Source organism: Gadus morhua, chromosome 12, assembly GCF_902167405.1.
Source record: "Gadus morhua chromosome 12, gadMor3.0, whole genome shotgun sequence".
In the NCBI taxonomy this organism is placed as follows: Eukaryota; Metazoa; Chordata; class Actinopteri; order Gadiformes; family Gadidae; genus Gadus; species Gadus morhua.
The window spans coordinates 132,059-149,003 of record NC_044059.1 but is presented as its reverse complement, the minus strand read 5'-3'; the positions used below and the strand labels follow the sequence as shown (position 1 = coordinate 149,003).

At 54.5% G+C, this 16,945-nt stretch overlaps 1 protein-coding gene across 1 annotated transcript; it reads left to right on the top strand.

Moving 5' to 3' along the window:
* Positions 1 to 78: 78 nt before the first annotated feature.
* On the top strand, positions 79 to 16,557 carry stil (STIL centriolar assembly protein). The gene is made up of 16 exons (XM_030372838.1): positions 79 to 341; positions 423 to 533; positions 1,081 to 1,280; positions 1,507 to 1,673; positions 2,259 to 2,566; positions 3,380 to 3,463; positions 3,747 to 3,833; positions 3,947 to 4,085; positions 7,363 to 7,466; positions 8,753 to 8,846; positions 9,315 to 9,668; positions 10,949 to 11,069; positions 11,666 to 11,807; positions 11,934 to 12,048; positions 13,528 to 13,872; positions 15,464 to 16,557. Exons 1-16 carry the CDS (start codon positions 271 to 273, stop codon positions 16,301 to 16,303), a joined length of 3,282 nt encoding a protein of 1,093 aa, XP_030228698.1. The 5' UTR covers positions 79 to 270; the 3' UTR covers positions 16,304 to 16,557.
* Positions 16,558 to 16,945: the final 388 nt, after the last annotated feature.

Sequence of the window (16,945 nt, the reverse complement as noted above, 5' to 3'; positions counted from 1 at the left end):
CATAAAGCCAGCCATTGGTCAGGAAGCCGAAGTCACGGCTTCTGATTGGTCGACGCTCTCTGACCCGCGAATGCCATAGAAGAAGCGCCAATTCAAGTCATTGGGAGCTGCGCGCGGTGCTTGGAGGTTCGGCGAAGTCCGTTAAATCTTAATATACTTATCAGTTCAAGACATAGTTTAGAGGTTTATCAAAGTTTATCAACGTTAAGGGTTCGTACACATACGTGTTGTATCTATACATACACACATGACGACAGAAGGAGCCGGAAGATGAACCTTCACGGACTACCAGCGCTTGTTTATGGAGATGTTTTGACTGGCGACACCCTGAGCATGACCAGGTAATGAAGAGCACCTCTCCTGCTTGTTTAAGTAGTGGTTCGAGTGTATTATTATACTGAAATATGGACTATAATCCCCAGAAGGACGACTGGGAATGCTCCTTCTACCTTGGCTTTCCCAAAGTCCAAGTCCTCTCTGTGGGATCCGAGCCCATCTGGGGACGCGGTCGGTCTTCAGCTCTGCTACTACAGGTAGACGCCAGGACAGGTAGACGCCAGGACAGGTAGACGCCAGGATAGGTAGACCCCTGGACAGGTAGACCCCTGGACAGGTAGCTTCAACCTGACCTCCATCACACTCCATTAACTTGAGCTCATGTGTTCACCAGGTTAACAATGAGTTCATGTGCACACTAGGTTAACACTGAGTTAATGTGTTCACCAGGTTAACATGAGTTCATGTGTTCACCAGGTTAACACTGAGCTCATGTGTTCACCAGGTTAACAATGAGTTCATGTGCACACTAGGTTAACACTGAGTTAATGTGTTCACCAGGTTAACATGAGTTCATGTGCACACTAGATTAACATGAGTTCATGGGTTCACCAGGTTAACATGCGTTCATGGGTTCACCAGGTTAACATGAGTTCATGGGTTCACCAGGTTAACATGAGTTCATGGGTTCACCAGGTTAACATGAGTTCATGGGTTCACCAGGTTAACATGAGTTCATGGGTTCACCTGGTTAACATGAGTTCATGGGTTCACCTGGTTAACATGAGTTCATGGGTTCACCAGGTGCCCTCACCTGCGGGTGTTGGAGAAGGCTCTCCGTCTGGCCCACCGCCATGCCCACCAGAGGAGTAACCCCGCCCACCAGAGGAGTAACCCCGCCCACCAGAGAGGTAACCCCGCCCACCAGAGGAGTAACCCCGCCCACCAGAGGAGTAACCCCGCCCTCTGCTGCTTCCTGCTGGGCTCCATCTGCGTGGATGAAGGTGGGTCCGTTGTGAAGGAGAAGGTCAAATGGATCTGTGTTCAAGGTTAAGGTGAGGCTGCCCTCATTTAGCAGCTACAGGGAAAGTCAGAGATCAAGCAGTCGATGGACTCTACCAACCCTAACCCTAACCCTATCATTGGTGCCCAATGATAGGGTTAATGTTAGGGTTAGTGGAGTTAGGGTTAGTGGAGTTAGTAGGGTAATGACCCCTTGTTGTTCACCAGATGAGGAGGGCGTGACCCTGTCCCTGGACCGCTTTGACCCGGGTCGTGAACAGGGTGGTGTCCGGGTTCCCTCCCTCCTGCTGCCGGGGGACGTGGCGGTCCCTCTAGAGTTCATCCTCCAGGGAGACCCGGAGCCCAGCCCCTTAGACCTCAGCCTCGCCTTCCAGGTGCCAAGACAGACTACTACTACTACTACTACTAATACATTTAATTTAGAGGCGCCTTTCAAGTCACCCAAGGTCACCTTACAAAGTATGATTATGAAATCTCAGACATCTTGAAAAAAAAATCATGATAAAAACAAGACATTGTGATAGAAGCAAGTGAAATGCATAGTGTCCAGTTATAAAGTGTATGCCCGTTTGAACAACTAATGACGTTCTAGAGCCTAGTGTTTACTAATGACGTTCTACAGCCCAGTGTTTACTGATGACGTTCTAGAGCCCAGTGTTTACTGATGACGTTCTAGAGCCCAGTGTTTACTGATGACGTTCTAGAGCCCAGTGTTTACTGATGACGTTCTAGAGCCCAGTGTTTACTGATGACGTTCTAGAGCCCAGTGTTTACTGATGACGTTCTAGAGCCCAGTGTTTACTGATGACGTTCTAGAGCCCAGTGTTTACTGATGACGTTCTAGAGCCCAGTGTTTACTGATGACGTTCTAGAGCCCAGTGTTTACTGATGACGTTCTAGAGCCCAGTGTTTACTAATGACGTTCTAGAGCAGATGTAACCCGTGTTAAATCCATCCAGGGCCTGCAGCAGGCCTGTGGGGGTGCTGAGGTGGCAGACCTGTCCCAGCTGCTGGGGGTCAGAGGTCAGGTCAGCTGTTCCCAGCAGGGCGACCGCCTGGACTTCTCGCTGCGCTGGTTAGCAGCGAGCTGCGCCGGAGGCTTCGATGTGGTGGGGGTCCGACCCCTCCCCATCATCCCCACCGCTCTGGCCCGCAGCCTGAGTGGCCTCCCTGGCCCCTCCAGCCCAGTCCCCCCACGACCCGGCCCCTCCAGAACCGGCCTCTCCAGACCCGGCGTCTCCAGACCCGGCCTCAAGCAGCAGCGAGGGTAAGCCTCTTCAACTGTGACTGTCCTTCACTTTACTGCAGATGGTGGGGGTGGTGGTGGTGGTGGGTGGTGGTGGGGGTGGTATATTATTGGTGCTGGTGGTGTAGTTGTATGGTGGTTGTGTGGTAGTATGGTGTTGGCGGTGTAGTGGTACCACCGTGTATGTATTTGTATAAACTATAGTGTATCCATGTGAAATGTGTTAGTAGTAGTGTGGTGGTGGTGGTAGTGTTGTGGTATGGTAGTAGTGTGGTGGTGGTAGTGGTAGTCTTGTTGGGTCTTTGTATATACTATGGCGTACCATGTGGAATGTGTAGTAGTGGTGTGGGGATGGTGTAGTAGTAGTAGTAGTCGATTTCGATTTTAGCGTCAAACGATCACAAAACTAATGATCAATTTTTCGATTATTATTTTTATGTTTTATAGAAGCGCAGAACAGCTGGTACATATATGTACATTATTTTAGATTTGAACATTTTCTTTTTGAACATTTTGTGCATTTCTGGCGGAAGTTCAAAATTCTCAGTTACAAAGTGTTTTTGGGAGAGGCATGCTGAATAAATACAGCATGGTCTCAAAAAAAAATCGTTAGAATAATCTTGATTTAAATATTGACCAAAATAATCGTGATTAGGATTTTTTTCTAAATCGAGGAGCCCTAGTAGTAGTAGTTTTACTTGTATTTTCTATGGTGTATCCATTTAAAATGTGTTGTAGTGGTAGTATGGTGTCGTGGTGGTGGTATAGTGTGTAGTAGTAGTAGTAGTGGTTGTACTTGTGTATACTATGGTGTATCCATGTGTCGTTCTTCAGGTTCCTGACCATGGACCAGACCCGTAAACTACTGCTGCTGCTGGAGTCCGATCCCAAGGCCTGCAGCCTGCCCCTGGTGGGAGTGTATGTTCCTCTCTTATCTGGTCTGCCGTCTGTAGTCTTGTGTCTGTAATATGTCTGCTATCCGTTCTGCTGTCTGTAGTCTGTCCTTTTTGCCGGTCTGTTGTCTGTCGGTTGTCTTTAGTGCGTTTGCTATCTGCTATCCGGTCCGCTGTCTGTCTGTCTGTGCTGGCTGTCTGTGCTGGCTGTCTGTGCTGGCTGGCTGGCTGGCTGGCTGGCTGGCTGGCTGGCTGGCTGGCTGGCTCCATGTGTCTACTGAGGCTCCATGTGTCTCCTCCGGTTGCAGGTGGCTGAGTGGAGTGGTCCAGCCGTCCAACCCCCTGGTCTGGGCCTGGTGTCTCCGCTTCTCCCACAGCTCATCTCTCCAGGACAGGTGAGCTACCTGAGGTTAGCTTCCTGCTCCCCTAGCGGTTAGCCTCCGGTGTGTGTTGCAGGGTGTTGTTGCAGGGTGTGTGTGTACTGATTGTAGGTGTTTTTGTGTTACAGGGTGCTCTCGGAGCAGGGCTGGTTCTTACTGGTGCTGTTCTCTCCCAGTCAGCCCCGGTTCTTCCAGGTCCGCTCTGCTGAGTCCGGACCCACGGCCGTCCTGCGTCTGAGCTGCTCCCAGCACCTCACCCTGTTCAAGGTTCAGCCTCTCAGTGTGTCTGTAGGGTTAGGGTTAGAGGAGGCTGGTTCCTCAGTGTGTCTGTAGGGTTAGGCTGAGAGGAGGCTGGTTCCACAGTGTGTCTGTAGGGTTAGGGTTAGAGGATGCTGGTTCCTCAGTGTGTCTGTAGGGTTAGGCTGAGAGGAGGCTGGTTCCACAGTGTGTCTGTAGGGTTAGGGGAGGCTGGTTCCTCAGTGTGTCTGTAGGGTTAGGGTTAGGGGAGGCTGGTTCCTCAGTGTGTCTGTAGGGTTAGGGGAGGCTGGTTCCTCAGTGTGTCTGTAGGGTTAGGGGAGGCTGGTTCCACAGTGTGTCTGTAGGGTTAGGGTTAGAGGAGGCTGGTTCCTCAGTGTGTCTGTAGGGTTAGGGGAGGCTGGTTCCTCAGTGTGTCTGTAGGGTTAGGGTTAGGGAGGCTGGTTCCACAGTGTGTCTGTAGGGTTAGAGGAGGCTGGTTCCTCAGTGTGTCTGTAGGGTTAGGGTTAGAGGAGGCTGGTTCCTCAGTGTGTCTGTAGGGTTAGGGGAGGCTGGTTCCTCAGTGTGTCTGTAGGGTTAGGGTTAGGGAGGCTGGTTCCACAGTGTGTCTGTAGGGTTAGGGTTAGAGGAGGCTGGTTCCACAGTGTGTCTGTAGGGTTAGGGTTAGAGGAGGCTGGTTCCTCAGTGTGTCTGTAGGGTTAGGGGAGGCTGGTTCCTCAGTGTGTCTGTAGGGTTAGGCTGAGAGGAGGCTGGTTCCACAGTGTGTCTGTAGGGTTAGGCTGAGAGGAGGCTGGTTCCACAGTGTGTCTGTAGGGTTAGGGTTAGAGGAGGCTGGTTCCTCAGTGTGTCTGTAGGGTTAGGCTGAGAGGAGGCTGGTTCCACAGTGTGTCTGTAGGGTTAGGGGAGGCTGGTTCCTCAGTGTGTCTGTAGGGTTAGGGGAGGCTGGTTCCTCAGTGTGTCTGTAGGGTTAGGCTGAGAGGAGGCTGGTTCCACAGTGTGTCTGTAGGGTTAGGGGAGGCTGGTTCCTCAGTGTGTCTGTAGGGTTAGGCTGAGAGGAGGCTGGTTCCACAGTGTGTCTGTAGGGTTAGGGGAGGCTGGTTCCACAGTGTGTCTGTAGGGTTAGGGGAGGCTGGTTCCACAGTGTGTCTGTAGGGTTAGGGGAGGCTGGTTCCTCAGTGTGTCTGTAGGGTTAGGCTGAGAGGAGGCTGGTTCCACAGTGTGTCTGTAGGGTTAGGGGAGGCTGGTTCCACAGTGTGTCTGTAGGGTTAGGCTGAGAGGAGGCTGGTTCCACAGTGTGTCTGTAGGGTTAGGCTGAGAGGAGGCTGGTTCCACAGTGTGTCTGTAGGGTTAGGGTTAGAGGAGGCTGGTTCCTCAGTGTGTCTGTAGGGTTAGGCTGAGAGGAGGCTGGTTCCACAGTGTGTCTGTAGGGTTAGGCTGAGAGGAGGCTGGTTCCACAGTGTGTCTGTAGGGTTAGGGGAGGCTGGTTCCACAGTGTGTCTGTAGGGTTAGGGGAGGCTGGTTCCTCAGTGTGTCTGTAGGGTTAGGCTGAGAGGAGGCTGGTTCCACAGTGTGTCTGTAGGGTTAGGGGAGGCTGGTTCCTCAGTGTGTCTGTAGGGTTAGGCTGAGAGGAGGCTGGTTCCACAGTGTGTCTGTAGGGTTAGGGGAGGCTGGTTCCTCAGTGTGTCTGTAGGGTTAGGGGAGGCTGGTTCCTCAGTGTGTCTGTAGGGTTAGGGGAGGCTGGTTCCTCAGTGTGTCTGTAGGGTTAGGGTTAGGGGAGGCTGGTTCCTCAGTGTGTCTGTAGGGTTAGGGGAGGCTGGTTCCTCAGTGTGTCTGTAGGGTTAGGGGAGGCTGGTTCCTCAGTGTGTCTGTAGGGTTAGGGGAGGCTGGTTCCTCAGTGTGTCTGTAGGGTTAGGGGAGGCTGGTTCCTCAGTGTGTCTGTAGGGTTAGGGTTAGGGAGGCTGGTTCCTCAGTGTGTCTGTAGGGTTAGGGGAGGCTGGTTCCTCAGTGTGTCTGTAGGGTTAGGGGAGGCTGGTTCCTCAGTGTGTCTGTAGGGTTAGGGTTAGGGAGGCTGGTTCCTCAGTGTGTCTGTAGGGTTAGGGAGGCTGGTTCCTCAGTGTGTCTGTAGGGTTAGGGAGGCTGGTTCCTCAGTGTGTCTGTAGGGTTAAGGGAGGCTGGTTCCTCAGTGTGTCTGTAGGGTTAGGGGAGGCTGGTTCCTCAGTGTGTCTGTAGGGTTAGGGGAGGCTGATTCCTCAGTGTGTCTGTAGGGTTAGGCTGAGAGGAGGCTGGTTCCACAGTGTGTCTGTAGGGTTAGGGTTAGAGGAGGCTGGTTCCACAGTGTGTCTGTAGGGTTAGGGTTAGAGGAGGCTGGTTCCTCAGTGTGTCTGTCGGGTTAGGGGAGGCTGGTTCCTCAGTGTGTCTGTAGGGTTAGGGGAGGCTGGTTCCTCAGTGTGTCTGTAGGGTTAGGGTTAGGGAGGCTGGTTCCTCAGTGTGTCTGTAGGGTTAGGGTTAGGGAGGCTGGTTCCTCAGTGTGTCTGTAGGGTTAGGGGAGGCTGGTTCCTCAGTGTGTGTGTGTAGGGTTAGGGGAGGCTGGTTCCTCAGTGTGTCTGTAGGGTTAGGCTGAGAGGAGGCTGGTTCCACAGTGTGTCTGTAGGGTTAGGGTTAGGGAGGCTGGTTCCTCAGTGTGTCTGTAGGGTTAGGGTTAGGGAGGCTGGTTCCTCAGTGTGTCTGTAGGGTTAGGGAGGCTGGTTCCTCAGTGTGTCTGTAGGGTTAGGGGAGGCTGGTTCCTCAGTGTGTCTGTAGGGTTAGGGGAGGCTGGTTCCTCAGTGTGTGTAGGGTTAGGGGAGGCTGGTTCCTCAGTGTGTCTGTAGGGTTAGGGGAGGCTGGTTCCTCAGTGTGTCTGTAGGGTTAGGGTTAGGGAGGCTGGTTCCTCAGTGTCTCTGTAGGGTTAGGGTTAGGGGAGGCTGGTTCCTCAGTGTGTCTGTAGGGTTAGGGTTAGGGAGGCTGGTTCCTCAGTGTGTCTGTAGGGTTAGGGTTAGGGGAGGCTGGTTCCTCAGTGTGTGAGATGGTGGGGAATTCGATTATATGCTAAATTTGCCAAATGGATGATCTATTGCTTTACGTGGTTACGATAGAAACGGGATGGATGTTTCTATAGCTCCATTAGATATTTGTTATATCTGAATATATATTCCCTATTGCCCCCCATGTGTAATATATATATCTTTATCTCTATACACAGGAACGTATGTATGACCATGTGACTATCTCCATTCCTCATGTGTTGGTGCAGCATTTGGAGCCAGCAGAGGGCCACTACCTCCAGGCTGATCTCTGCCTCGATGAGACCAGGCAGACGGAGCTGGTCCAAGGCCCCGCCGCCCGCCCTCTGTCCAGGTAACGGGTTTAAACTGGTTCCTCAGCGGCGTCCACAGGTTTCACTGAGATGTTTAAAGTTAAAGGTTCAAAGTGGTCTGTAGTTGATGTGGTTTAAGTGGTCTGTAGTTGATGTGGTTTAAGTGGTCTGTAGTTGATGTGATCTGTAGTTGATGTGGTTTTAGTGGTCTGTAGTTGATGTGGTTTTAGTGGTCTGTAGTTGATGTGATCTGTAGTTGATGTGGTTTTAGTGGTCTGTAGTTGGTGTGGTTTTAGTGGTCTGTAGTTAATGTGGTTTTAGTGGTCTGTAGTTGATGTGGTTTTAGTGGTCTGTAGTTTTAGTGGTCTGTAGTTGATGTGGTTTAAGTGGTCTGTAGTTGATGTGGTTTAAGTGGTCTGTAGTTGATGTGGTTTAAGTGGTCTGTAGTTGATGTGGTCTGTAGTTGATGTGGTTTGTAGTTGATGTGGTTTAAGTGGTCTGTAGTTGATGTGGTTTAAGTGGTCTTTAGTTGATGTGGTATGTAGTTGATGTGGTTTTAGTGGTCTGTAGTTGATGTGGTTTAAGTGGTCTGTAGTTGATGTGGTTTTAGTGGTCTGTAGTTGATGTGGTTTTAGTGGTCTGTAGTTGATGTGGTTTAAGTGGTCTGTAGTTGATGTGTTCTGTAGTTGATGTGGTTTAAGTGGTCTGTAGTTGATGTGGTCTGTAGTTGATGTGGTTTTAGTGGTCTGTAGTTGATGTGGTTTAAGTGGTCTGTAGTTGATGTGGTTTAAGTGGTCTGTAGTTGATGTGGTTTAAGTGGTCTGTAGTTGATGTGGTTTAATTGGTCTGTAGTTGATGTGATCTGTAGTTGATGTGGTCTGTAGTTGATGTGGTTTAAGTGGTCTGTAGTTGATGTGGTTTAAGTGGTCTGTAGTTGATGTGGTTTAAGTGGTCTGTAGTTGATGTGGTTTAAGTGGTCTGTAGTTGATGTGGTTTAAGTGGTCTGTAGTTGATGTGGTTTAAGTGGTCTGTAGTTGATGTGGTTTAAGTGGTCTGTAGTGGATGTGGTTTTAGTGGTCTGTAGTTGATGTGGTTTTAGTGGTCTGTAGTTGATGTGGTTTAAGTGGTCTGTAGTTGATGTGGTTTAAGTGGTCTGTAGTTGATGTGGTTTAAGTGGTCTGTAGTTGATGTGGTTTAAGTGGTCTGTAGTGGATGTGGTTTTAGTGGTCTGTAGTTGATGTGGTCTGTAGTTGATGGGGTTTAAGTGGTCCGTAGTTGATGTGGTCCAGCCTCCTCAGAGTCTAAAGGGTCTGGTCTCTGTTTTCAGCCTCCTGGGAGCCACGCTGGACCAGGACTCTGGGGTAGAGGATGAAGACCTCTCTCCCCGCCCCTCTCCCAGCCCCCACGCGGCCACCCAGCAGGTTGGCTCTTTATGACCTCAGAACTCTTTGGATCAGTTCATTATTCTGCTCTTTATGACCTCAGAACTCTTTGGATCAGTTCATTATTCTGCTCTTTATGACCTCAGAACTCTTTGGATCAGTTCATTATTCTGCTCTTTATGACCTCAGAACTCTTTGGATCAGTTCATTATTCTGCTCTTTATTGACCTCAGAACGCTGCTCAAATGAATGTGATGAGCAGGCTTACCAAGGCTATCCTGAGCTGGTTTGTTGTGGCGCTGCCTGAGTTGGGTTCGGTCCACTGTCGGTTACTGTGTTCACCTCCGCCCAAACGAATCACAGCAGGGAGGAGGGGCCGCCCCGAGGTAGGACTAAGTAAAGTAGGGAGGAGAACCGTCAGAACCCCAGTGCGTCATGTGAAGTCCATCTGAATCACAGCATCGTTGTTACCATAGTTACGCCTGCTGTTTCCGTTTTGTTGTCCAGACCAGAAGAGTTCAGCCCTCCGTCCCCGAGCTGTCCCTGCTGGTGGACGCCTCCCTCCCCCCGACCCCCCAGCCCCCCTCCAGGAGGAGCTCCGGGCCGCTGGGCCCCCCCTACCTCCACTCCACCCCGGCCGCCCCTCTCAGCCGGGCCTCCGCAGGCTTTTGGACCGCCAAGACCCCGCCCACACTCATCCTCCTCCATCCTGAGCGCGGCTCCACCCCTCCTGGGCCTGCCCCCCCCCCCCTGCCCTGCTCCTGTCTCCAGGCGGCACGGCCGCCGTGGGAGGAGGTGCCCTCCGACGCCTACCAGATGCTGATGGCCCAGGAACGACAGCTCCGGCTGCTGCAGGCTCAGGTGACTAGAGGGGGCTCAGGTGACTACAGGGGCTCAGGTGACTACAGGGGGCTCAGGTGACTACAGGGGCTCAGGTGACTACAGGGGCTCAGGTGACTACAGGGGGCTCAGGTGACTACAGGGGCTCAGGTGACTACAGGGGCTCAGGTGACTACAGGGGCTCAGGTGACTACAGGGGGCTCAGGTGACTACAGGAGGCTCAGGTTATAAAGGGGGCTCAGGTGACTACAGGGGGCTCAGGTGACTACAGGGGGCTCAGGTGACTCCAGGAGGCTCAGGTTATAAAGGGGGCTCGGGTGACTGCAGGGGGCTCAGGTGACTACAGGGGGCTCAGGTGACTACAGGGGGCTCAGGTGACTACAGGGGGCTCAGGTGACTACAGGAGGCTCAGGTGACTACAGGGGGCTCAGGTTATAAAGGGGGCTCAGGTGACTACAGGAGGCTCAGGTTATAAAGGGGGCTCAGGTGACTACAGGGGGCTCAGGTGACTACAGGGGGCTCAGGTGACTACAGGGGGCTCAGGTGACTACAGGGGGCTCAGGTGACTACAGGGGGCTCAGGTTATAAAGGGGGCTCAGGTGACTACAGGGGGCTCAGGTGACTACAGGGGGGTCAGGTGACTAGAGGGGGCTCAGGTGAGTACAGGGGGCTCAGGTGACTAGAGGGGGCTCAGGTGACTACAGGGGGCTCAGGTGACTACAGGAGGCTCAGGTTATAAAGGGGGCTCAGGTGACTAGAGGGGGCTCAGGTGACTACAGGAGGCTCAGGTTATAAAGGGGGCTCAGGTGACTAGAGGGGGCTCAGGTGAGTACAGGGGGCTCAGGTGACTACAGGAGGCTCAGGTTATAAAGGGGGCTCAGGTGACTACATGGGGCTCAGGTGACTACAGGGGGCTCAGGTGACTAGAGGGGGCTCAGGTTATAAAGGGGGCTCAGGTTATAAAGGGGGCTCAGGTGACTAGAGGGGGCTCAGGTGACTAGAGGGGGCTCAGGTGACTGCAGGGGGCTCAGGTGACTGCAGGGGGCTCAGGTGACTACAGGGGGCTCAGGTGACTGCAGGGGGCTCAGGTGACTACAGGGGGCTCAGGTGACTAGAGGGGGCTCAGGTGACTAGAGGGGGCTCAGGGGGCTCAGGTTATAAAGGGGGCTCAGGTGACTAGAGGGGGCTCAGGTGACTAGAGGGGGCTCAGGTTATAAAGGGGGCTCAGGTGACTAGAGGGGGCTCAGGTTATAAAGGGGGCTCAGGGTTAGGGTTAGCTGATGTTTGACATGCCTCTGTAGATCCAGATGTTGTTGGAGCCCAGGGCCCTCACTGGTCAGCCAGACGGACCTCCAGAGAAAGGCGCCCCCCCCCGCCCGCAGACACTGCCTCCCACCACTGCCAGTGTTGCTGTGGAAACAGGTAGTGCCCTGTTCTCCAACCCTGGAACCAAAACCAAGCCCTTAACCTAGTCCTTAACCCTTAACCCTCTCTATGTCCTGGCCAACCCAGCCTCCTTAACAGTCCCCTTTCCCCTTACCTCTCCCCTTAGCCATAACCCTTAGCCATAACCCTTATCCCTCTCCCTTAGCCCTCTCCCTTAGCCCTCTCCCTTAGCCCTCTCCCTTAGCCCTCTCCCTTAGCCCTCACCCGTAGCCCTCACCCGTAGCCCTCACCCGTAGCCCTCTCCCTTAGTGCTAACCCTTAGCCCTAACCCTTAGCGCTAACCCTTAGCCCTAACCCTTAGTGCTAACCCTTAGCCCTCTCCCTTAGTGCTAACCCTAGCCCTCACCCTTAGCCCTCACCCTTAGTCCTAACCCTAGCCCTCTCCCTTAGTGCTAACCCTTAGCCCCCTCCCTTAGCCCTCTCCCTTAGTGCTAACCCTTAGCCCTAACCCTAGGTGCTAACCCTAGCCCTAACCCTTAGTGCTAGCCCTCACCCTAGCCCTCTCCCTTAGTGCTAACCCTTATCCCTAACCCTTAGTGCTAACCCTAGCCCTCGTGTGCGTGTGGGTTCAGGGGCCAGTCTGTTCTGGAGGTCCAGCCCGCCGCCCAGAGACCGGACCCGAGGGGACCGGACCCGAGGGGACCGGACCCGAGGGGACCGGACCCGAGGGGACCGGACCCGAGGGGACCGGCCTTCCTCTCCTCTAAGAGACTGGTGAGTAGATTAGTCTGAGCGCTACTGATGCTAACAGCCGGTTTGTATATTAGCATGAGCACTACTGAAGCTAACAGCGGGGTAGGAGGTGATGCTGCTGGTTGCTAACACCGTTTCTTTTGTTAGCACTCAGGAGCTACACTGCACTAGTGGAGCTGAAAGCCCCGTCCCTGGGACGAGCAGCAGTCTGTTCTTCAATACCAGCGCCACCCAATCAGACCACGTCCTCCCCACCCTACAGGTAGGTCTCCAACACCACCCAATCAGACCACGTCCTCCCCACCCTACAGGTAGGTCTCCAACACCACCCAATCAGACCACGTCCTCCCCACCCTACAGGTAGGCCTCCAACACCACCCAATCAGACCACGTCCTTCCCACCCTACAGGTAGGCCACCCACTAAACCCTACAGTAGGCCCCCAACACCACCCTACAGTAGGCCCCCCAACACCACCCTACAGTAGGCCTCCCACACCACCCTACAGTAGGCCTCCCACACCACCCTACAGTAGGCCTCCCACACCACCCTACAGTAGGCCTCCCACACCACCCTACAGTAGGCCCCAAACCCCACCCTACAGTAGGCCTCCCACACCACCCTACAGTAGGCCTCCCACACCACCCTACAGTAGGCCTCCCACACCACCCTACAGTAGGCCCCAAACCCCACCCTACAGTAGGCCCCCAACACCACCCTACAGGTAGGCCTCTAACCCCACCCTACAGTATGCCCCCAACACCACCCTACAGGTAGGCCTCCAACACCACCCAATCAGACCACGTCCTCCCCACCCTACAGTAGGCTTCCCACACCACCCTACAGTAGGCCCCCAACACCACCCTACAGTAGGCCCCAACACCACCCTACAGTAGGCCCCCCAACACCACCCTACAGTAGGCCCCCCCAACACCACTCTACAGGTAGGCCCCCAACACCACCCTACAGGTAGGCCTCTAACCCCACCCTACAGTAGGCCTCTAACACCACCCTACAGTAGGCCCCCAACACCACCCTACAGTAGGCCCCCAACACCACCCTACAGTAGGCCCCCAACACCACCCTACAGTAGGCCCCCAACACCACCCTACAGTAGGCCCCCAACACCACCCTACAGTAACCATCCAACCCCACCCTGTGGAGGACTCTCTAACCCCACCCTGTAGAGGACTCTCTAACCCCCCCCTGTGGAGGACCCTCTAACCCCACCCTGTGGAGTACTCTCTAACCCTCCCTGTGGAGGACTCTCTAACCCCACCCTGTGGAGGAGCCTCTAACCCCTCCCTGTGGAGGACTCTCTAACCCCTCCCTGTGGAGGACTCTCTAACCCCACCCTGTGGAGGACCCTCTAACCCCTCCCTGTGGAGGAGCCTCTAACCCCACCCTGTGGAGGACCCTCTAACCCCACCCTGTGGAGGACTCTCTAACCCCTCCCTGTGGAGGACTCTCTAACCCCACCCTGTGGAGGAGCCTCTAACCCCTCCCTGTGGAGGACTCTCTAACCCCTCCCTGTGGAGGACTCTCTAACCCCACCCTGTGGAGGACCCTCTAACCCCCCCCTGTGGAGGACTCTCTAACCCCTCCCTGTGGAGGACTCTCTAACCCCTCCCTGTGGAGGACTCTCTAACCCCACCCTGTGGAGGACTCTCTAACCCCACCCTGTGGAGGACTCTCTAACCCCACCCTGTGGAGGACTCTCTAACCCCACCCTCTACCTCCAGCTGCAGGTGAGCAGTCGGCTTCAGGCCTCGCTGAGCGACCCGGAGTCCCCAATACCTTCCTCACCGTCATCATCTTCATCATCGCTACCCTATGGTGACCACGCCCACTCCTACAGGAAACAGGAAGTCCATGCCCGCTCCTACAGGAAGCAGGACATGTCTGGGGGAGATGAGGAGCAGCTGGGGGTCACTTTGGACCCCCGACCCGACCTCAACACCGAAGACAGGTACTGTCCACTACACTGGTTCACCTCCACTACACTGGTCCACCACTACACTGGTCCACCTCCACTCCACTGGTCCACCTCCACTCCACTGGTCCACCTCCACTCCACTGGTCCACCTCCACTCCACTGGTCCACCTCCACTCCACTGGTCCACCTCCACTCCACTGGTCCACCACTACACTGGTCCACCTCCACTACACTGGTCCACCTCCACTCCACTGGTCCACCTCCACTACACTGGTCCACCTCCACTACACTGGTCCATTTCCACTACACTGGTCCACCACTACACTGGTCCACCTCCACTCCACTGGTCCACCTCCACTCCACTGGTCCACCTCCACTCCACTGGTCCACCTCCACTCCACTGGTCCACCACTACACTGGTCCACCTCCACTACACTGGTCCACCTCCACTCCACTGGTCCACCTCCACTACACTGGTCCACCTCCACTACACTGGTCCACCTCCACTCCACTGGTCCACCTCCACTGGTCCACCTCCACTCCACTGGTCCACCTCCACTCCACTGGTCCACCACTCCACTGGTCCACCTCCACTCCACTGGTCCACCTCCACTGGTCCACCTCCACTGGTCCACCTCCACTACACTGGTCCACCTCCACTCCACTGGTCCACCTCCACTCCACTGGTCCACCTCCACTGGTCCACCTCCACTACACTGGTCCACCTCCACTCCACTGGTCCACCACTCCACTGGTCCACCTCCACTCCACTGGTCCACCTCCACTGGTCCACCTCCACTGGTCCACCTCTACTCCACTGGTCCTCCACTCCACTGGTCCGATCCACTCCACTGGTCCAGCTTGTTGTTGGTACATCCTTAAAGCGCTGTGGCCGGTTGCACCAACTGGGCGTAACCCTGGTCGTAACTACGCCTGGTCGTAACTTGGCGTTCTAAGTCCAACCTAACCGTTACGCCGGTTGCACCAACTGGGCTTAGCGTTCTTTTCACTAAGACCAGGCGTAAATCCTACGCCTGGTCAGGGGCAGGCGTAGAGTTGAAATTCCAGGCTGTTTCTATAGCAATTACATCCAATCCAATGCAGCTACACCATCCTTGCAACGCTTCGCTAAACTGCATTTCAAAGCACAGACGGCGTTATGATCAGTGTTCACAGATCGACTGCCTGTCGGGAAGATATCGCTGGCCGATTAGTCCGTTCTCAACTTATAATCAGTTGTGAATGTTGTTTTAACTATGTTTATATGTTTTATATAGGCCGACACATTAAACAAATCTCTCCTACAGAACCATTCCCGTCTAAATGCCTGCTCGTCGTAAACCAGACATTACAAATACATATTTTAATTATATTCGTTTGCAGTGTTTTATTGTTAGGCATTAACACAATTGATGAATGACAATGAGTGAACGAATGAATTATTTATTTCGGTGTCCAACAGCATGTCAAGTAAAATAGTAAACAGCTGTTGTCACGAGGTATCCTAGCAACGCGGTGATATGCGCATACCATGGAACATTCACATGGCCGCGCATGGCTAAGACCGGGCGTAGTTAAGACCAGGCGTAAGTCCCGTTGGTGCAACCGGCGTTAGTTCCATTCTAACGCCAGGTCGTAACTAAGACCTACTTAGCAGTTACGACCAGGCTTAGTTACGCCCAGTTGGTGCAACCGGCCCCTGGAGTCTTTCTAACGCTGCAATGGTCGTTTATGTGATGCAGTTCAACCCTTCCTTGCTCCCCAGGGTGGCCCCGACCCCAACGAACCCCCCCAGCCTGGCCCGGACCCCCATGGACCCCCCCAGCCCTGCCCGGACCCCCATGGACCCCCCCAGCCCTGCCCGGACCCCCATGGACCCCCCCAGCCTGGCCCGGACCCCCATGGACCCCCCCAGCCCTGCCCGGACCCCCAGAGACCCCCCCAGCCTGGCCCGGACCCCCAGAGACCCCCCCAGCCTGGCCCGGACCCCCATGGACCCCCCCAGCCTGGCCCGGACCCCCAGAGACCCCCTGCTCCCGGGGGGGTCCGTGGACCTCAGCCTGGCCCCCCTGCTCCCCGGGGGGTCCGTGGACCTCAGCCTGGCCCCCCTGCTCCCGGGGGGGTCCGTGGACCTCAGCCTGGCCCCCCTGCTCCCGGGGGGGTCCGTGGACCTCAGCCTGGAGGCCAACGCCATCGCTCTGCGCTACCTGAGTGACGGACAGCTGTCCAGACTGTCAGCAGGCGTCCGGGGCGGCAGGGCGGACCGCAGCGTCCTGCTGCCCAGCAACATGTCCCTGGCCACGCGGGGCTACATGAGGAGGTACGGCCTGATAGAGGAGGAGCAGGAGGAGGAGGAGGAGCAGTGTGACGGCCTCCCCTGCGCCACACTTGGTACAGGGTCCAGTCTCCCCCAGAGCCAGCTAATCAGGGACCTGCAGCCCCAGCTTCATCTCCTGGCCCGGTCCAGCAGGACCCAGGACCAGGACCAGGGGGCCGTCTGGCAGGAGGCCTCCCTGGCCGCAGGCTCTGTGGGGAACTTTCTGGATGTTAGCAGACTCCGACAGCTGCCCAAACTCTTCTAGATTAACCAGCTCAACTAGCCACATAGACTGACCCGTACCCCACCAGTATGGCCGTAAACCACCCAGACTAACCCTTACCCCACTCGTGTAGTGTTTTAACACCGACCCACTGAGCGCTGGTCCTCCAGGTCCAGGTCCTGGTCCAGGTCCTGGTCCAGGTCCTCTTACCCTGAACATGTCTTTCTGGTTCCAGATGAAACCAGATCACGCTCTATATGTATATTTGGAATTCAAAATAAATTATTTTTAATCAATTGGCCGAGAGGAAGTTAAGTTACTAAACATGTCCATCTACCCACTAAGCCAACTACACACTAAACCCACTAAGCACGTCCACACACTAGACACACTAAACACACTAAGCACGTCCACACACTAAGCCAACTACACACTAAACACTAAGCACACTAAGCAGGTCAACACACTAAGCACGTCCACACACTAGACACACTAAGCCAACTACACACTAAACACCAACCACACTAAACACGTCCACACACTAGACACACTAAGCCAACTACACACTAAACACTAAGCAGGTCCACACACTAGGCACGTCTACACACTAAGCACACTAAGCCAACTACACACTAAACACACTAAGCAGGTCAACAAACTAAGCACGTCTACACACTAAGCACA

Excerpts from the sequence above, each read along its gene's own strand:
- stil (XM_030372838.1), top strand. The coding sequence starts at position 271 with ATGAACCTTCACGGACTACCAGCGCTTGTTTATGGAGATGTTTTGACT. Across the intron at positions 342-422 it reads GACACCCTGAGCATGACCAG|AAGGACGACTGGGAATGCTC; the intron begins GTAATGAAGAGC and ends TATAATCCCCAG. Across the intron at positions 4,086-7,362 it reads AGCACCTCACCCTGTTCAAG|CATTTGGAGCCAGCAGAGGG; the intron begins GTTCAGCCTCTC and ends GTGTTGGTGCAG.